This window comes from Pelobates fuscus, chromosome 3 (genome assembly GCF_036172605.1).
Source record: "Pelobates fuscus isolate aPelFus1 chromosome 3, aPelFus1.pri, whole genome shotgun sequence".
Classification (NCBI taxonomy): domain Eukaryota; kingdom Metazoa; phylum Chordata; class Amphibia; order Anura; family Pelobatidae; genus Pelobates; species Pelobates fuscus.
The window spans coordinates 31,698,991-31,721,525 of NC_086319.1; the positions used below are offsets into that span (position 1 = coordinate 31,698,991).

At 41.6% G+C, this 22,535-nt stretch overlaps 1 protein-coding gene across 3 annotated transcripts in view; it reads right to left on the reverse strand.

The window, feature by feature from the left end:
* The window catches only part of MDFIC (MyoD family inhibitor domain containing), a 128,999-nt gene that overhangs the window by 73,135 nt on the left and 33,329 nt on the right, over positions 1–22,535 (reverse strand). For all 3 annotated transcript variants that reach the window (XM_063446872.1, XM_063446871.1, XM_063446870.1), the window contains exon 3: positions 735–860. In XM_063446872.1, coding sequence (XP_063302942.1) covers positions 735–860 — 126 coding nt within the window. The remainder of the gene's footprint in view (positions 1–734; positions 861–22,535) is intronic.

Here is a 22,535-nt window from a genome sequence, read left to right on the forward strand (position 1 = left end):
CTGCATTGCTTGCAGCTGAATGGATAAAATGACCGTTACATTGCGCCCAGACCACTTTGATGACATGAAGTGGTCTGGATGCCTACAGTGTCCCTTTAACAAAATCTCACTCACTTACTTAACTACTAAAATAATTACTGAAAAGGACACTGCATACACCTAACATACTTTAGCTTGCAGGAATGCCTTTTATGTGAGGAGTGTGTCCTCATTTTTTCCATTTTACAAAAAGTGCAGATTTCCAGCTGACACATTTATAAATTAACCTTGTTACCCCCTCCCCCTCAATTAGACAACCGGTCCGATTACTTCCTGGTTGTTTAGCTCAGTGAAACTAAGCTCAACAGGCAGCAATTGCTCAGAGAATCTGCTTCCCAAAGCCTTCTCATTGGGCAGCATTGGAAAGTCTGTGATTGGATAGCCCAGGAAATATAATCAGTAGAAGAAGGGGGAAGGGGGTGGCTTGCAAAGTGTCCCTATAAGTAACAACGTGGGGCACCAAATAGCTGACTACAGGGCACTAAAGAGCTGACTGCTAGCAACGTCTACTTAACTTTGTGAATGAACACTTAGTAAACTGTCTATTCAACTTGGACTGAGTTTAACATTTAGCTTTATGTAATCAATACTCCAAATAACAGTTCATCATATGTTGATCCAGCAATCGCTTTAGTGAAAAGACGAAGTGTTAAATAATTTTTACATAAGAAACACTGAAGAGACGTAAAACTCACTTTTAATTGCCATGTCGTTACAGCTATCTCCCAAAAGTGACTGGTCTTCTAAATCTGTTTGAACTCCTTTGCTCATAAATGATTGTTTTGAGTCACCCGTTTTCATATTTTCATTTTCACATTTTTCTGTACCAAAAGAAAGAGGTAAAACTCTGTTAAATATTAAATATCTGTAATTTGCAAAATTGAAAACATTCCAGCTTTTGTTTTGTTTTTATCTTCTTGTCAGTCAGAACTAGATTGGAATTCATTGATGACTAATTTTGCCCCGGACACGTGAACAGAGGTTCGTCTGCTAGTATGTAATATTGTAATGATATTATTTTTAGTTACACAATTGTCCCATACACATCTAAAAAATATGTTGCTTTTTTGTTATCGTCTTAAAATCTTTACAGAGCTCCCTAAAATAAGGCATGTCATGGTTGTTATTTTTTTTTGTTTGTTTGTTTGTTTTACTTTCAGTTATCTTTTCCTTATCTTAATGGTTACACTCTTGCTTTTATATATTTATTTTACTCCTTGTGCAAGATCTCAATATCCAATATCTTTTTCCCCCTCTCTTCATTATGTCACTCGTTTGCCATTCTACAAGACTCTTTTTTTTTTTTACTAATCAATTCAGGCAAATTACCAATTGAAATAAAACTTTGCTTAAACATCACACTCTCCATAAGAAAAAGCAATTCCTATTTTTTTTCTTATGTATAATTTAAAAAAATAAGGCAAATTAAGAAATAAATACATAAAACAAGAGGAAATAGAAGGACAATAAAAGGATTCATTTAAAAAACTAAATCTGAAAAGATTCAGTGCTGCCTAAAGAATCCCTTTGTATAAAGATTGTATCCCCAAACCACCCCCCCAAAAAAAATCTAGAAATCTTTTTCATCATATGTTATATGTATCTATATTTTAGAATTATTAAAATCTTTGATACTTAAAACACTGATTAATTTCTGAGCTAATAAATAAAATAATACCAGTTTGCTCATACATGTGTCCACTGAGAATTGGGACAAATAATTTATTTTTAGAATGCGTATGCAGTTTTGGCCAAATTACAATTTATCCAAATTTGCGCTGATTGGCTGTTCAGCCAAATTCCTTATATCGAAAGTATAAATGAACAAACACTTTGTGTGATGACAAAACATGTTCATTTGATTTGGTATTTGGAGTTCCACTCATGGCACCAAACAAGATAATTTATCAGAAAACAAAGACGATTGATGGCTAGGACAGCAACTAAATGTTGATATTATCCACAAATCAAGCAAGAAGTGACCAACAGAGGAAAAAAAAGCAGTAAATAAATCTATATTTATATATTGTATAACATCACATCTGACCAGACATCTATTCTGGAAACAGCACGGGTACAAGAAGCTAGAGTGGACAATTAGAGAAGACGGGTCATTTAATTACTACAGGTGGGAACCCCTCATATACTTCCTTTCAACATGTGTACATTATAACACCAAAAATAAGAACAGATTCAGACTTTAACTCATGCTAAAATGAATACAACCAGAATACGTTTTTGTGATCGCCTCTTCGTGATAGAGAAGATGTGGACATAATTACATTGATTTACTCACTGTTGCAATTATAACCAGAGAGATGCAATAATGTCATGCAAACAAGCAGAAGGATAACAACTGGTCATGTCCCCAAATTAGTGCTAAACAAAATAATTTTTTTTTTTTTTACTGAGCTTGAAGAACAGCAACAGTTGAAGACCTTTGGAAGGGTGGTCATTGAAAATAAATGCAATGTTTTTGTTTTGTGAACATTATATTAAAAATGCTAAATTGTATTTAAAGGACTACTCCACACCCATAAAACACTTCAGCTTGAGGAGTATCCTATTTCAATCCCATTTTATAAAAATGATGAGTTATGTGTTAAAGTGGAACTTTTATAATTACATTATGGGACACCCCCTGGCTGTCAATAAAACATTAATAGAGGCCTGTATTCTCCTTCCATTAGCTCCCCTGAGCAAACAGCTGTGAGAGGTACAATCTACTTGAGCGTGCCTGCTTTCTCCCCTAAAGACCTCCTACCAGTGTATTCAGCAACTCCAGTGCCTCCACAGACTTCAGACCAGGCACCCACGGCCATGAACAGAAGCACTCGCCAGCATGCACAGAATTAGAGGCTTCTCAATTAAAGGGACACTATAGTCACCTGAACAACTTTAGCTTAATGAAGCAGTTTTGGTGTATAGAACATGCCCCTGCAGCCTCACTGCTCAATCCTCTGCCATTTAGAAGTTAAATCTCTTTCTTTATGAACCCTAGTCACACCTCCCTGCATGTGACTTGCACAGCCTTCCATAAACACTTCCTGTAAAGAGAGCCCTATTTAGGCTTTCATTATTGCAAGTTCTGTTTAATTAAGATTTTCTTATCCCCTGCTATGTTAATAGCTTGCTAGACCCTGCAAGAGCCTCCTGTATGTGATTAAAGTTCAATTTAGAGATTGAGATACAATAATTTAAGGTAAATTACATCTGATTGAAAGTGAAACCAGTTTTTTTTTTCATGCAGGCTCTGTCAATCATAGCCAAGGGAGGTGTGGCTAGGGCTGCATAAACAGAAACAAAGTGATTTAACTCCTAAATGACAGTGAATTGAGCAGTGAAATTGCAGGGGAATGATCTATACACTAAAACTGCTTTATTTAGCTAAAGTAATTTAGGTGACTATAGTGTTCCTTTAATACATAAAAAAATGTATGTAGTCATTTGGGGGATATTTACAAAACAGTGGTTTATTTTTCCCACAAATGTCAGTACGTAGTGGCCCATTTAAGTGTTGCAAAAGAGTCATCAGGTGCAGAAAGATAAGTGAATACAGTCAATAGGTAAGTACCGTAACATGCATTGTTATGCAAATAAATAAAAAAAATCCAGGATGAAAAAAAAGCCATTTGTATGTCAGATTTATTCAACCAACATCATAATAAAACCCACAAAAACACAGACTACAAAGAATAAGTAAAACATCAAGTAGGTAGAAGTCAGGAATTTAGAAGAAAAGTTGACAGACGAGTTTACTTATTGTAAATCAAGTGGAAAATCGGGGCGGATGTAAATGTCAACTGTTCAACCCAAATTGCTGTATACTTTTCCATATTGTCAGAGGAAATGGAAAGTAATTCTCATACAAAGTGAACATCTTCAACCTTAGTCATGCATTCAATGATTGGCTGAGACATTGTTTTTCCAATAAAGAAGGAAGAGACTTTATAGAGGTTTTAGAAAAGTTTTTTTAGTGACAGACATGAAGATCTATGTGCAGACATAAATAGCCTGGAAGTAATTATATGTTCTGTCAGACACTTGACAGTTATAATATCTACCCTTGACCAGTAAGACCTAATGGTGGGACATTCCCAACATACATTAAATATGGTACCTGCAGTGGTTTCGAAATACCAACATTGTCCATTCAATTGTCAATTCATTTTTGGTATATTTCCAGATTTCCCGTTAGGCAGAGTAGGCACCTGACCACTAGGGGGAACTTGTTTTCAGAACTAATAATGTACTTTAGCTTAAATAGGCTGGTGTGGAGATATGTTTTAGGATCTTTAGCCCAGTCAACCTTAATAGAAGACCTGCTGGAACAGTTATAGAGGGTGTAAAGCTCCGTGCTAACCCTGCATCTCCAGTGTCTGTATTTGAAGCTGGAGAGAAAGGGGAATGGGATCACTTTCCATCTGCAAACCAACAGTCTCTCACATAGGAAATGCCTTGCAGGATGAGCTTTATTTGATACACACTGTATAACCACTCATACAATTCTAATAGCATCAGTTATAGGAGACTGACCTGGCAACAGAAGACATTGTCACGGCGCAGGGGGTTTGTATCGATGCTACTGCGCCTGATCAGTGCGGCTGCACCGATACTTCAGATAAAAGTCCCTGATCGGCGCGACCGCATGTGAACCTACCTGGGTCGTGGCAGAGTGCCGTCCGATCCTCCCAGAAGACAGGTCCCAGCTGGTGCAGCGTTCTAAGGGACACAGGTCGCTGCGGTCCAGTTCTTACTGTTAAAGGGTGCACTGTCCATATTAAAGATGGTGCCGCGATGTGCGTGACGTCACAATATCGACATTTGGGGTCAAAAGCCATGTACTAACTAATCACAGAACTGAGTGGCATATTTAAACCCTGTAATGCCTTTTCTCAGTGCCCTGTCATGGTTTCCACTTGTTGGTTGTCAGAGAGCGTGTTCTTGGTATATTTTCTGGCAGATGTTTTTGACTTTCCCTACTTCTGGTATACTGACCCTTGGCTAGTTTATTCGTATTGTCTCATTCTGTATCCCTGACCTTGGCTTGTTATTTGACCATTCTCTTTTACGTTAAGTCCGGCTATTCTAATGTCCGGTATACGTTATTTGTGTGTTTGGTTATACTTTTGCGTGTTTGGTCACACAGTAATCATGACAGACATAGGAGGATGGGTCTACACTACAGCACTCAGAGCCTAAACCTGAAAATAAACCATTTAGCATAGTCCTATGTTTAACTCCTCTTAAAACGAAACATATCATCTCCGCTAGGCTGGAGACTTCTCATATGCACTGCTCACACCCTTAATGCTAACTCGTACTTGCTACTCTGTTCATGGGCAGCTCATTTCGTTTGGAACAGGGCTACCTACCCCCATCATACTCTCCCCTAGTCCTCAATCATTTAAGAAGTCCCTCAAAATTATGCCTTATCCCCCTTATGCCTCCCAGATTAACTTCTATGTCACAAATCTGTCTCTGTCTCTTTCCTAAAGAGCCACACTCCACTCTCACCTCCAGTTCTGCTACTGTTCCAACTTGTATGATGCCTTTCATATTGTATCTTTATCAGCGGCGTCGCTAGGGGAGGGGGTCAGAGGGGCCCCCACTACATCATGCTGTGCCCCCCCTGGTGCCCCCCCCCCCCAAATGCCAGCAACCTGCTGGCCATGGGCTTAGATTATATTCCCTCGGGCTGTAACAGTCTGTGACAGCCCGAGGGAATGCAGGAGAGAGGAGCTGGAACCGTGCTGGGGGCTGTCTGTGGCCGGAGGGAGCACTGACAGGCTCCCCGGCAAAGGCCCCGCCCCCAAACAAAGCCCCACCTCCCGCACATAAGCCCCGCCCCTGCCGTTAAGAAGCAGCCCTTGCTGCTGCTGCTGCAAAGGCCAGAAGATGGCTGACCCCCAGCAACAGGTAGGCTTGATGTGCTCAGGTGTGTGTGTGTGTGTGTGTGCATGGACTCAGCAGTTTGTGTGTGTGTGTGTGTGTGTGTATGGACTCAGCAGTCTGTGTGTGTGTGTGTGTATGGAATCAGCAGTCTATGTGTGTGTGTGTGTCTGGACTCAGCAGTGTGTGTGTGTGTGTGTGTGTGTGTACTCAGCAGTCTGTGTGTGTGTGTGTCTGTATGTGTATGGACTCTGCAGTCTGTGTGTGTGTGTGTATGGATTCAGCAGTCTGTGTGTGTGTGTGTGTGTATGGACTCAGCAGTCTATGTGTGTGTGTATATGGACTCAGCAGTCTATGTGTGTGTGTATGGACTCAGCAGCAGGGCCGCCATCAGGGCATGACAACCATAACGGTTGTCATGGGCCCGGCGGTCCTGGAGGGCCCGAGCCCCACATTCATTATGTGCACATATATATATTTTTATATATATATATATATATATATATATATATATATATATATAGCGATGTTCGCTATATATATGTGCACAGAGGGCCCCCTGCTACCTGTACAATGAAGGGGGGTGGGGGGTGGCAGCAGCACACTCTGTCCTCCTTTCCAGCTGTTCTCTGTCTAACTTTTCTGCGCCATGCGGCCGCCAGAGCATTGCCACAGGTTATTATGGCAACGCTCCGCACAGCACGCAGGCCTGTCTCACGAGAGTAAGTCAGAGAGGAGCTGGAAAGGAAGACAGTGTGTGCTGCTGGGCGCCCTCTTCAATGTACCGCGGCTGGCTCCCTCCACCATGCCACTGGACCAACAGGGAATGCGATCTCCCCCTCCCTGGCACAGTAAGAACCAGGGAAGGGGGAATACAATTTAAATATACACAAATAATTTTTTTTTTTTTAAATACCCCCTCCCCCCTATTTTACACACACACTGAATCCTTACAAGCACACTCTGCACTACACACACACACTACATTAACTAAACACACTCTGCACTACACACACTACATTCACTAAACACACTATGCACTACACACACTACATTCACTAACACACTCTGCACTACATTCACTAAACACACTCTGCACTACACACACACACACAGCATTCACTAAACACATTCTGCACTACACACACACACTACTTTCACTAAACAAACTCTGCACTACACATACACTACATTCACTAAACACACTCTGCACTCACTACATTTACTAAACACACTCTGCACTACACACACACACACACTGCATTAACTAAGCACACTTTGCTCTACACACACACTACATTTACTATACACATTTTGCTCTTCACACACACACACTACATTCACTATACACATTTTGCACTACACACACTACATTCACTAAACACACTCTGCACTACACATACTCACACTACATTCACTATACACTCTCTGCACTCACTACAAACACTACATTCACTAAACACACTCTGCACTACACACACACTACATTCACTAAACACACTTTGCACTACACACACAAGGGCTCAGCAGTTTGTGTGTGTGTCTCTGTGTGTGTATGGACTCAGCAGTCTGTGTGTGTGTGTGTGTGTGTATGGACTCAGCAGTCTGTGTGTGTGTGTGTGTGTGTGTATGAACTCAGCAGTCTGTATGTGTGTGTGTGTGTATGGACTCAGCAGTCTCTGCGTGTGTATGGACTCAGCAGTCTGTGTGTGTATGGACTCAGCAGCCTGTGCGTGTGTATGGTCTCAGCAGTCTGTGTGTCTGTGGGTGTATGGACGCAGCAGTCTGTGTGTGTGTGTGTGTGTGGACTCAGCAGTCTGTGTGTAAGTGTGTGTGTGTGTATGGACTCAGCAGTCTATGTGTGTGTATGGACTCAGCAGTCTGTGTGTGTGAATGGAATAAGCAGTATGTGTGTGTGTGTGTGGACTCAGCAGTCTGTATGTGTGTATGGACTCAGCAGTCTGTGTGTGTGTGTATGGATTCAGCAGTCTGCGTGTGTGTATGGACTCAGCAGTCTGTCTGTGTGTGTCTGTGTGTGTGTATGGACTCAGCAGTCTGTGTGTGTGTATGGAATCAGCAGTCTGTGTGTGTGTCTGTGTGTGTATGGACTCAGCAGTCTGTGTGTGTGTGTGTGTGTGTGTGTCTGTGTGTGTGTATGGACTCGTCAGTCTTTGTGTATGTGTATAAATCAGCCTGTGTGCATTCAGCAACGCCTGTGCGCATTCAGGAGTCTGTGTGCATTCAGAAATCTGTGTGTGTGTGTGTGTGTGTATGTGTTCAGCAGTCTCTCGGTGTTCGTATTCAGTGTACTGTGTGTATGTACTCAGCAGTCTATCAATAATTAAACATTTTATTCCTGTGAGTTGTTGTGTAGGAAGGGCCCCAGTGCACTGCTTTGCCCGGGGGCCCTTAACGCTGTTAAGTTGGTACTGCTTGTGTGTGTCAGTGAGCTTCTATTTAGTGAGCATGTGTGTGTCAGTGAGCTTGTCTTTAGTGAGCTTGTGTGTGTCCCCTGAACTTCTTTGTAGTGAGCCTTGTGTTTATACAAGTGTGTGAGTCAAAGAGTTTTGTCTGTCAGTAAGCCTATTTGCGCATGTCAGTGAGCTTGTGTGCTTACTGTACAATATATACATATTGACTTGTAGAAATGGCATACATTTTTTTCCAGGGCTGCTTTGGATTTTTCAGTTTGGCTCTGTCAGCGAGTGCGCTTTACCGCTGAATCATCTGTGTGAGCTGCCGCACACTTTAGCCCTGTTACACGCGTCTGGGAGCTGCTGTTGACAGGTACTAGTAGTCTAGAGATTGGGACATGGGGTATAGGCTCAGCTATCTGTATAATACTATAGTGCTGTTCTCTGTATAATACAGATCTGTGTGTGTATAATATCCCGGGATAGTCAGTGCTCCTGTATAGTGCTGCTCTCTGTCTTGGGATATTATACACAAACAGACCTGCATTATGCAGAGAGCAGCACTATACAGGGAGCACTGACTGTCCTGGGATATTATACACACAGCCATGTATTATACAGAGAGCAGCAATATACAGGGAGCACTGACTGTCCCAATTTATTATATACACAACCCTGTATTATACAGAGAGCACTGACTGTCCAGTGATATTATACACAGACAGTCAAAGAGTTTTGTCTGTCAGTAAGCCTATTTGCGCATGTCAGTGAGCTTGTGTGCTTACTGTACAATATATACATATTGACTTGTAGAAATGGCATTCGTTTTTTTCCAGGGCTGCTTTGGATTTTCAGTTTGGCTCTGTCAGCGAGTGCACTTTACCGCTGAATCATCTGTGTGAGCTGCCGCACACTTTAGCCCTGTTACACGCGTCTGGGAGCTGCTGTTGACAGGTACTAGTAGTCTAGAGATTGGGACATGGGGTATAGGCTCAGCTATCTGTATAATACTATAGTGCTGTTCTCTGCATAATACAGATCTGTGTGTGTATAATATCCCGGGATAGTCAGTGCTCCTGTATAGTGCTGCTCTCTGTCTTGGGATATTATACACAAACAGACCTGCATTATGCAGAGAGCAGCACTGTACAGGGAGCACTGACTGTCCTGGCATATTATACACACATACATGTATTATACAGAGAGCAGCAATATACAGGGAGCACTGACTGTCCCAATGTATTATATACACAACCCTGTATTATACAGAGAGCACTGACTGTCCAGTGATATTATACACAGACAGTAATTGATAGCTGCGCTGCAAAACGTCCTTGGAATTTTTTCCAAGTGTTGGCAACTATGGAGCTGTATCAAAGGAAATGTGTTTGGGTTTTTTAATAATCCCTGGTGGAAAATAATGAATCCTCCACCATGGATTATAAAAAAAAAAAAAAACAACACATTGTGTCGGGGGCGGGGCTTAACATGCAGCAGGGGCGGGGTCAAACTGCAGCGAGGGCGGGGTTGAATGTGCCCCCCTTTTGTCCCTGGCCCACCATGTGCCCCCCCCTAAAAATGAATCCTACTGATCTTTATACTCCACTCCTCTAGATTGTAAGATTGCCCGATCCCCCCCTCCCCCCGGCCACTACATAATATTGTAAATCGCTGTGGAATAAGTTGGCACTATATAAATACCAATAATAATAATAATAATAATGTACCCCAGAACTGTACCCCAGAACTAAATTTAACCCTATACTCAATAATCCTAAACAGCCTTTTTACTACAACTTTAAAGGGACACTATAGCCAACCAGACCACTTTATCTCATAACCCTGTTGTCTCATAACATTGCCTCCTGGACTCTTGACAGAGTTTAATTCCGTGAAATTATGTTGGACTTACTCATGCTTTGCATGTCTAATGTCTGCTAATTTCCCATAGGAAAGAATTGATTCAAAAGTTCTAAAGGATAAACTGCCCCGGGGAAGTCAGTGGAGCAGACATAAAGAAAAAGGGACATGGACACTATAGCCTTAGGAATACAGTTTTGTATTCCTAACAATAAAGTGTTCCTTTAACCACTCACAAGCTATTAATCTAATTAACACTAAGCAACATACCTCCCAACATTTCAAATGGAGACAGGGGACATTATAATTTTATGGGTGTGACCATGGGCAGGGATGTTTTAAGAAATGTTAGGTGGCTAAAAAATAATTTATGGAACTAAAATGTACTTTAGAACAAGAAAAAAAGCATTGTTTTTAGACACAAGGAATAAAAAAAAAGTAAAGCACTGAGCTATACTCACACAGTGAAACAGAAAACTACAAGAATCAACATAGAGTTGCAATGAAAATAATTCAACCACCATTGAAAAATAGGTTTGTTGGCAACATTTGCAGATTTTCAGCTGTTTGTAATGAACAAAGCTGAAAATGCAACGTATAATGACCTCTCTGAATTATTTAACTCCCTCAAAAAAATCCCTCACAACAGTACAAATATGCAAAACAGGTGCCTGATGCAACTAATCAAGGGCATCATTAGTTTCACCAGGTGTGATTGAGCTGGAACATTTGAAACACCTAAACTGGCTAGGGATTTGTTGAGTGTCACGTTTGACTGCATGTTAGAAATATGGCTAAGTCAAAAGAATGGTCAGCAGATAAGAGAAGAGAAAAGACAATGATCCAAATCAAGGCTTAGTTGCAGAAGTAGTCCTGGAAAATTCTACAGTGGCTATCACAGTCACCTGACGTCAAACCCATAGAAAATCTCTGGTAGAGTTTAAAGAAGGCTGTTGCAGCACGCAAACCCAACAATATCACTGAACTGGAGGCCATTGCTCATGAGCAATGAGCTAAGATTCCCCAGGAACCCTGCCAGAAGCTGGTGCTTGGCTATGTATCTTGTTTTCAGCAGGAGATAACAGTAAAAGGTGCTCTATTAAGTACTAAAAATGCTTGCCATGAGGGGGGTTGAATAATTTTGAGACTCGGAAAGTCATTATAAGTTGTATTTGCAGTTGACTTTGGGGAAACCACTTGAAGCATTTGTTGTGTTGAGATATATGAATTACTTTTGTTTGCAAACATCTGACAATCTGTACATTTGTTTTATATCATTTTGATTACAACTGAATGACATCTCAAATACATATAGTTTTATTAGCTGATCATGAGAAGCGTAAAACCCTCTGTACCTGGATTTTTGCAATGCCTTTTGATTTTTTTACAAAATGAAATACGTTAGAAAGAAAGCATGCCCAACTTAATTCATTAACAATATACCCATGAATTTTATACATTATTTTGTCAGATAATGGTAAACCAGGGCTTCAAGCTTCCTTTATCCTAGATTGTGATGAATAATTAATGGTGTCTCACTTCCTCAAACTAATTTCATATCAACTTCCTCTGTACTTACAAAAAATGCCACCCTGAAAAATGTCTTTATATATATATATATATATATATATATATATTTGTAACGGTTCCATATGTGTCAGTTTGATTATAACAATGTTATTCTTTGTGTTATCAACACAATTAATCAAACTCACATGAACCTAGAGTAGATCAGGAATTCTTGATAGGACGGTGTGCAATAGCTAAATCAAAAGTAGTAGTTACATACTAAGCGCAGAAGTAGGCAACCTATGGCAAGTGTGCCATGCACGGCACTCAAGGTGTCTTTGCACGGCACTCAAGGTGTCTTTGCACAGCACTCAAGGCTGCCAGAGCCAAACAGGGTCTGACCTATTTGGAGTCCCAGTAAAACTTCAAATATCTGCTGGTACAAAAAGGCGGTGAAGGACAATCCTCAATTTATGCATTGCAGCACGTAGAGGTAGTGATCTCAGATTACTTAATTCCAGCACTTGTGAATGTTAATCCACACTAGAGTAGAGCAGCCTGCAGCTGCTGTTGCAGCTCCTGTCCTTGACCTGTACCTGGCCAGCCTGGTCCCCAATGGACCCCAGGGAAGCCACCCACACTGGTAGATATACACAGAAATGCATAATAACCCTCCCCTTCTACAAATAATACGAACAGCCCACACACAAACATACACACAATAGACACAAACGCAACACCACTAACAATCCACATTCATGCACACAACCTGAAACAGCCCCACACATACACACACCACCAAACACACTATGTGACATTTCCATCTACACACACAATTCCACAAGCAGCCCCCATACAGAGCCCACATTCATATGTATCATACACGATACCAAAAACTTCTCATGAACATATACAATATAATAGCTCATATACACACACAAATACAACAATACAAAGCAACTGTGGTATAAATAACATAAGCAGAATAGAGCAACATGCACACCGCAATTTAAAAAAAATAGGACCGGCACGCTACGGGCCATCACCCCTGTACTAAGGATATGCAATACTTCTCAGTCTGGCCAATCTCATTTTTAAATGACTTACCACTCAACATAAAGGAAAGAAAACCAGGCATAAGAGATACCAGTAGCTTATCCTAAATACTTTAAATACTGTTAGTTACCAGGAGCTCAAAGGTTAAGACATGTTTCTGTAACATGGAAACCACAGGTGGGGGCAATGGATGGCTAAAAGACAAAAACAGAATATTGTGCTAACCCGCTAGAGACATAAGACGTTAGGTAATAAAAACAAATGAATATGTATTTCAATAAATGATTCACCTGCAGTTACTGCGGTTTTAAAGCAAATAAAGAAAACAGTCATTATTATAAAATATTACTAGACTGAAATCTCCTTTTTAATAAGTATATAGCTTTACTGCTCATAAAGGGTGTTATAGTGAAACTACAGTTAACTTGTAAGTAGTCACTGGAAGTTCCAGGAAAGGTTTTGCATGGTAATGAAATGTCATGAAGTATTGCGAGCATGACTCACACTGGAATCCAGTACATCTGGAAGATACAGCCTTGTCAGCAAGCTGTTGTTTTCTTCTCAAGTATAATGTAAATCGGATCTAGAATTCTGAGCGCTGAGTTTAAAACAGAAATAAACTGTCTTTTTTCTTTTGAACTTATCCTTTGAGATTAAACATGAAACATAAATGTTAACTAAGCATTAGGAGAAACAGGTGAGAAGAGATTAAACACGATCTATGTATTTTGTAAGAACTAGCAAATGTGTAGATCAAAAAGAACAAGACAGTCTCTTACATAAAACTATCATTGCTGAAAATGCAATTTATTTATTCTATAGAACACATATACGTACAGTTTTATATACAGTTTTGTAACTATAACCCCAAAGAAAACATGTATGTCGTTTTTGAAAAAAAAAAAAAAAAAAAGCTTGCAAAGGCTGCAGACTTGCTGGCAGCAGCATTTGGAAGCTCTCCTGTTATTCCCCAGCGCAGACTTCCACATAGTTCGTTAATAAAGTGAGAAGCCAGAGAGGTCGAACTGAAATCATAGATGGAGAGAATGAAGAGTATTTTTACATTTCGGGCATCTTGATCTTAAATCTGAAATTCACTTTGAATTCTCACTATAGTAAATAACCATATCAGTCTGTGCTGGAAAATACTCTAAACAGAAGTTTTTCTTTCAGAAGTTTCTGTGATGTAGGTGCGATCGAATGCATGTAGTACAGTTTACTGGGGGGTAGGAGGATAAGCCTGCTGCTTCCATTAGCTCTGTGGAGTTGACAGAAGAGGATGAAAACCTCTCTGGATGCCAGGGCGGTGTTTTTGCCCCAATTATAAAAGTGCAGATTTCTACTGAAAGCACAACATATTAATGTAGTGGTTTTGGTGCACTGACCCTGTCACTGCAGATCCCTGGCAGATGTAAACTTTCCACAAGCTGGTAAGGATGTCTGTTATGGCCAACAATCAGACAAACTGTCTGTCAGTCAGGCAGCTACTACATGCTAATCGTGCAAATATGAATCTTTATAAAATAAGCCTGCAGGAACAGCCAAGTAACTTCTAAAGCACTTCAGCAAGCTTAAGTCTTTTAGGGGACTGGAGTGCCCCTTTAATGTGTGCTCATATGAAGTCTAACAGATATTTTCGTGGAGAGTGTGTAGAAAATGTGTCAATTGTCATTAGGGCCACCTGATGGGTATTGCTGAACAGGGGCACAGTCAAGAGCAGCCCCTGTAGAATTGGCAGGAAATGGGAGTCTGTCACTTCCTCCCAGCTACATAGAAAGCAGGGAGAGCGGAGGAGACACGAGAAGGATGAGAACAGAGACCCATAAGCAGGCGCACACTCACATCAGCCGAACCCTAGGGAAGTCACTCTCCTGCACATAAAAGGTATTTTATCAGGAGGGTGGCTAAAAATAAAAGAATTATGACATGTGTCAGTTTGAGTATTTGTGTGTGTGACAGTGTGTGTATATGTGTATGTGTCTCTGTGTAAATATGTACGTATATATGCATACATCCCATCAATCAAATACTAACACAACATGCAAACACACCTATGCTGTCAAACACCAAAATTATGTACAAAATCACCCCTTCATTCAAATAACAATACTACACACAAAAGTTAACATTTAAAAACTTACACTACATACAAACACATCCCTAAATTCAAAGACAGTACACCACTGCATTCCAATGGCAACAGTGCATACAAATACAACCCTTTAGTGTACATACACATATTCCATCCAAAACATGATTACATTCAAATGCAAAAACACTGCTCACAAATACAACCCGGCAAGGATAGGCAAATCGTAGATCCCCAGCTGGCAAAGCATCGTGAAAATTGTACAACAGATGGGGATCTACCATTTGGCCATCCTTGTGCTAGAGAGGATGCCCAAAAAGGTTCTTGCACCAGGGACCTCCTTACATTAGTTCAGCCACTGCATTAAGATGAAGTGTGTTGTTGCTCAGAGTATACTTTTAATTCATCTCTTAGTGCTACATGTTATTTGGCAATACAATGTAGGCACAAAAACATAGACACTAAAACATAGATGACCATCAGCAGGCGCAATAGGATTGAGTAAAATAAAGATATAGGGAGTCCTTTTCAGAGATTGCATTCTTCTAGAGGATGTAATGCCATTGTTGTGGTGTTTTGTATGAGAATGTTGCACGACTCACTGCTTTGTTATACGGTGAATGGAAGGTAAGGGGCTGTAAGTGTATTTTCGGTTATAGATAACTGAGCTGAGCAGGTCACTTAGTAATGGGAGAGCGTGATTATAGAGTGTACTGGAGAAGTGATTATGAACCGGGAAAGATAAGTGAAGTGTGATTTAAGACCAATTCTCCTACTTCATTAAAGACTTTGTTAGTGTTTTAGAAATCTGTCTCACATTCTCTTTTCATTGTTGCAGGAAACTTACAAAAACATACACAGGTTGATTTACTAAAGTGAAAATTGTTAGGAGTTCCGAATTAATTCCAAATTAATATTGAACTTAAGGAAAAAAAAGCTGAACTTGAAAAAGTTATCACTGCTTCCGGTTTAGATGCTTCACTTTGAATTCCACACAATTCTCACTGTAGTAAATAACTGACAGTGAGAAGAATGCCAGCACATTCTTTTTAAAAAAAAATTATAAGTGCAATCCTATTATGTGCATTCTGATCTTACGGCACAGCCACGAAATTGTAAATTGTGAAAATAGTCACTGACACTCAGTTAACAACTTTGCGCAGTATCAACAAATTAGATTTTAAAGGTTCTACCTACCCACATTTAAAAGGTCCAATGAAGGACACTTTACTTTTTCAAGTGCAGTCGTAGGCGTTGCCCGGAGGAAAAAAAATATTCCTCATTTCTACTTGTATAACTGAAAATGTAGCTCAGTGTAAATTTCAAATATCAAAATTTAAAAATCAAACAAAACTTGTATTGTGAGTATTAGTGCCGTGATGATCTGCCATTCACACATAGACATCAAATATTTGTAGCTCCAAGACAATAGAAACAGAAGAATTATGGTAAAAATTAGGGACTTTTTAACCTATCGAAGAATGACTCCCGAGAGGTATAAATTGATATAAACATGCACAATGACTGAAACCAGTTAATCTTAGCAGCAGATCATGACGGAAACCACCAACCACTCATATACGATTAAAAAGTTGGGGTAAGGTGCGGATAGAGACTTTGTTTTTTTTTTATCACAAAGAAATTTCAGTGATCTGTTCCGGTATTATAAATATATAAAAGTCACGAGAATTAGTCATTATCACTGGGATTGTAAAGCAGAATAAAAAAAAAAAAACTTAAATGAAAGTTCAATTTTTACAAATACATTTTCTGCTCCCACATAACCAGTATTTCTGCACTGGATAACAAAAATGAAAGAGACAAATGAGTTTCAGTATTCTCTTGAATACATTTATGCCTTATTACACAATACTAAATTGAACAGACGTAGCAAGAAAGCATTCCGACTAAATAAGAAAGAAGTGTAGAGCTTAACACAAAGTTGCTGTTTTTTTCCAAGTGTAACATAACAATACTTACAGCATACCTCACAAATGCAGAACATTTTGCAGACTTTATTAAGTTAGTAAAGAATAAAGTTTCACAGCAAAATAATGATACATTTATTATAGAACAATTTACCACATAGGTGCAGCTACATAATTTAAGAGCTGGAGAATACTGTATAGTGGTTTTCGCACACTTAAGAAACACTAAACATTTGGAATATAAACCTGTCCTTAGTAAAATACATGTTCACCACTCCATATACATGTTTTACTTACCTTTTTTCTTGTGTTGAGGCTTCCTCCGTGCTGCTTACCTCTCCACCTTCAGCAACGTAAAGGAGCATTGGGGATCTGATGGACATGTGTGGTGAGAGCTGTACACGCATCCAAACTCCCCGTAGGAAAGAATTAAATCAATGCATACAGACACTTAAAACTCTGGTCTGTGATGGTGACGGACTGTACTTAATTCTAAAGAAGTTTACTGATATTTGTATAGATTATATTAACATACAGATTCAGTTTAGGCATTGTTCAGGCAGGTACAGCTATTGTATGATGTAAAGTGTATAAGTGTCCTTGTGCGAAAATTGTTTTAAATCTGCCAGAAAACTTACAAATTATATTGTGTATATGAAATTTCTGAAGCAGATTGACAAAATTGCTAAATAATAAGACCGTGATTGAAACATTTCCCTAGAATATTCGTCAATATGTAACAAACACAAAGGTCTAACGTCTCATCTCTTGATAATGTCCAATAACTGATTTTGTTGGCCTGATAAAATGGGTGTTTGGAACAAAGAAAATAAATTCTTTCACATCCATTCAGATGGCGTCCCTTTATTTTAGCACCCAAAGAGAACACAGCAGCCCAGAAAACCAGGGAACAGCATACTGTACCTACTAATTTGGGCACTTAAAGGGACACTCCAGGCACCCAGACCACTTCTGCTCATTGAAGTGGCCTGGGTGCCAACTCCCACTACCCTTAACCCTGCAAGTGTAATTATTGCTGTTTTTTATAAACTGCAATAATTACCTTGCAGGGTTAAGTCCTCCCCTAGTGGCTGTCTACTAGACAGCCACTAGAGGTCACTTCCTGCATCATAGCACATCATGCCGCGCATGCGCATTGGGACTCCTCGGCCGGTGGGCGGGATCAGTCTCGCCCACCGGCCGACGGAGGAAGAAGGTGGAGCGGCGGGGGAAGAGCAGGCAGCGACGTGGGACATGTCGCTGCCTGAGGTAAGTGACTGAAGGGGTTTTTACCCCTTCAGTAACCGGGGATTGGTGGGTGGGAGGGAGAGGGACCCTCCAGTGCCAGGAAAACGGATCGTTTTCCTGGCACTGGAGTTTCCCTTTAAATTAAGGGACACCATCTGAAAGGGCGTGCTGGAATTTAGTTTTCTTTTTTGATATCTGTACTGACTTTGGTGGATGTGGCCTGTGCGCATATTGAGTGGTAGGTGCTGTTACCTTATTTTCTTGATTCTATGATAAAATAGGTATTATCAACCCAAAACTGGATGGAGCCTGCCAGTGGAACAGACAAAATCACCTCTTCATTCTCTCATCCAGGTGCACCAGTAATGACCCAAATGCTTAAATATTAAGTTTAATGGTCTCTATTGCAAGAGAGTTCGCAGCAGTGGCTGAGGACGTTTACCACCACAATGAATGTGAGACGGTATACATCTGTATATAACTGACAACAGATGGCATCACATCCCACAGCAGTAGACATTGAGGGCTTACAAAAAAAATGAAAAAGTAAAAAAAAATGTAATGTCTCTACAACTGGAAAGTAAGGTGGATAGAATAGCCATTAATTGTATTTGGTATATTTGTGCCCATTTAAATCACTACATTCGTAATCCAAGGTATTTCATTTTTAAAGAACCAATACAGAATGTTTGAAGTTTGGATGAATATAAATGAAATCACTGCATGTATTTAAAAACTGTGTACTACAGACAGGCTTAGTTTGTAACATTGTGTACTGCATCACAAACGGTTTACATTTTGCCTCTCGTCTGAAAAATACGCAAATAAACACGAGGAGTTTGAATAACTCCAAATTAAGCTTTTCTGTAAAGCGTAACCATCACAAACTCATAAAATATGTGTGTGGTTTTGATAACCACCCATTGTTCAAAAACAAAATAACCGCACTTGAAAAAGCATTCCAGTAAAATAGGCAGGAAGTCAATTTAATATTATGGGAAAAATTCAAAATTGAATACAACTTCAGTATACAAAGTAGTCCTAACTTGCAATAATAATACATTATTATATTGGTCTCAATTAGTGATGTCGCGAACATGAAATTTTCCGTTTGAGAATGGCAAACGCGAACTTCCGCAAATGTTCGCGAACAGGCGAACCCGGCGAACCGCCATAGACTTCAATAGCAGGCGAATTTTAAAACCCACAGGGACTTTTTCTGGCCACAATAGTGATGGGCCCCCACAAACCTGAGTGGTGGGTAGGGGCCCTAAAGAAGAATAAGGGGGGGGGACCTAATGTCCTCCCCCCTGGCCCCCACCCCTGAGCGGTGCGTGGGGGCCTAAACACAAATTGGGGGGGGGCCTAATGTCCTCCCCCCTGGCCCCCACCCCTGTGCAGCGGGTGGGGGCCCCAAATACCAATAGGGGGGGACCTATTGTCCTCCCCCCTGGCCCCCACCGCAGAGCGGCGGGTGGGGGCACTAAATACCAATAGGGGGGGACCTATTGTCCTCCCCCCAGCCCCCACCCCTGAGCGGCGGGTGGGGGCCCTAAATACCAATAGGGGGGACCTATTGTCCTCCCCCCCAGCCCCCACCCCTAAAAGGCGGGTGGGGGCCCTAAATACCAATAGGGCTGGACCTAATGTCCTCCCCCGGCCCCCACCACTGAGCGGCGGGTGGGGGCCCTAAACACCAATAGGGGGGGGGACCTATTGTCCTCCCCCCGGCCCCCACCCCTGAGCGGCGGGTGGGGGCCCTAAATACCAATGGGGGGACCTATTGTCCTTCCCCCTGGCCCCCACCCCTGAGCGGCGGGTGGGGGCCCTGAATACCAATAGGGCGGACCTAATGTCCTTCCCACCCGGCCCCCACCCCGAGCGGCGGGTGGGGGCCATAAATATCAATAGGGGGGGTACCTATTATCCTCCCCCCCAGCCCCCACGCCTGAGCGGCGGGTGGGGGCCCTAAAAACCAATAAGGGGGACCTATTGTCCTCCCCCGTCCCCCACCCCTGAGTGGCAGGTGGGGGCCCTAAATACCAATAGGGGGGGACCTATTGTCCTCCCCCCGGCCCCCACCCCTGAGCGGCGGGTGGGGGCCCTAAATACCAATAGGGGGGACCTATTGTCCTCCCTCCCCATCCCCCACCCCTGAGCGGTGGGTGGGGGCCCTAAAAAAATGTGTGTCCCCAGGTAACTAGGGGTCCCCAAACCCCTAGTCACCCCCTCCCCCTCCCAAAAAAATGATCCCCCTACCTACCCCCCTCACCATAAAAATAATGAGGGGGGGACATTGAACTAAGAACCTGTAAAAAAAAAATAACTTACCATTCGATGTTTTCTTTCTTCTAAAATCTTCTTTTTTCAGCCCCAAAAAAGGGCAAATAAAAATCCATAATAAGCGACGCCAAAAAAAAAAAAAAACGCAAAAAAAAAAATCCATCTTCACCCGGCGAGGGCTCCGCGCAGACTGAGCTCTGCAGGGCGGGGGAAGGCTTATAAAGCCTTGCCCCGTCCTGCAATAAGGCTCAGAGCACTCTGATTGGTGGGTTTAAGCCATCCAATCAGAATGCTCTGACAGGTAAATGAAGAGACTGACAGGTAAGTCTCTACATTTACCTGTCACAGCACTCTGATTGGTTGGTTTGAAATCCACCAATCAGAGTGCTCTGTGTCATTTTACACAGCGTGGGAAAGTTCTTTGGAATTTTCCCACGCTGTGTAATTTGACTCATAACTCTCTGATTGGTTACTTAATCCACCAATCAGAGTGTTATGAGTCAAATTACACAGCGTGGGAAAATTCCACAGATTTTAGAAGAAAGAAAACATTGAATGGTAAGTTATTTCTTTTTTTTACAGGTTCTTAGTTAAATGTCCCCCCCTCATTATTTTTAGGGTGAGGGGGGTAGGTAGGGGGATAATTTTTTTTAGGGGGGGAAGGGGGTGATCAGGGATTTGGGGACCCCTAGTCACCTGGGGGGGACATTTTTTTAGGGCCCCCACCCGCCGCTCAGGGGTGGGGTCCGGGAGGGAGGACAATAGGTCCCCCCCCTATTGGTATTTAGGGCCCCCACCCGCCGCTCAGGGGTGGGGACCAGGGGGAGGACAATAGGTACCCCTATTGGTATTTAGGGCCCCCACCCACCGCTCAGCAGTGGGGGCCAGGGGAGGACAATAGGTCCTCCCCCTTTTTTTACTTTAGGGCCCCCACCCGCTCAGGCTGCTCACTGTTTAATAGACATGCCCCTACTAAAGTTATTGCGAGTAGGGGCACAATTTACTAATACTAAGTAATTTTTACTTAGTATTAGTAAATTTGGCTGAAAGACCACAAAAAAAAAATAGGGGGCGGACCGAACATCGCATATGTTTGCCATCCGTGGCGAACGCGAACACGCTATGTTTGCCAGGAACTATTCGCCAGCGAACCGTTCGGGACATCACTAGTCTCAATAAAAAAAAATTATAAAAAAAAATATACAAATTTAGGACATTAACATTGTGTACCGAGACAGCTTGCTTCTTTTTCCGCCCTTATAACAGAACGTAACAAGTCAAACTGTCTTTCTTAAAGAAACACTAGTTTTAGGAATACAAAGATGTATTCCTAATACTAAAGTGTCCCTCTGCCCCCATGCCCTGCTCCCCACATACAACAAAGGGTTAAAAAAAAGCTTTCCTTCACTTACCTGATTCCAACATTGAATTCACAAGACGCTGAGTCGCACCCCTCCTCCGCCAACAGCCGGTGGGTGTCCTAATGTACCTGCAATGCTTTTCTTGGGGGTTTTGCTTGACTCTTGATGCTGTATGTTCTCATGAAAACATAAGGACGTCCAGCATCATTTTCAAACTCTGTGAAACTGCAGGAAGTGCCTGCAGGACGTGCTGTTGGATAGCCACAAGAGGGCTGTCTTAGCACTGCAATGTAAACATTGCAATTTCTCTAAAACTGCAATAATTTACATTGCAGTGTTAAGGGAACAGTGACACTGCATCCATCAATGAGATGAAATGGTCTGGGTGCGTATTGTGTCCCTTTAAAACAAGGTTTAAGTGGAGTAGTTGCTCAAAAAGTCTCAAAATAACTTTCCAAGTCTGACCAGAGTAATATCAGTCTCTCGGTTATTATGTGCCCTAGCCAGTGCTTGCAGTTATAGCTAAGGGGTAACCCCAGCAATCACAGAACATGTGCTGTGGTTGCTATGCATGGAGGCAGGAGGACCGCCTGTGGGAGATTTGTCTTGCTCAATATGTCTGTCAGTTCTTCGGCACGGAGGTCTATTTAGATTTAATAGGGGTAGGGAACCTTCGGCCCTCCAGATGTTCTGCACTACATTTCCTATAATGCTCTTACAGCCATAATGCTGGCAATCCATCGAGATGTAGTCCACAGCATCTGGAGGGCGAAGGCTCCCCACGCTGATTTAGAAGAAGTGATTGGCAGGTAAGACCTATTTTGAAATACATTTGTCTCCCAAGCTATATATATGC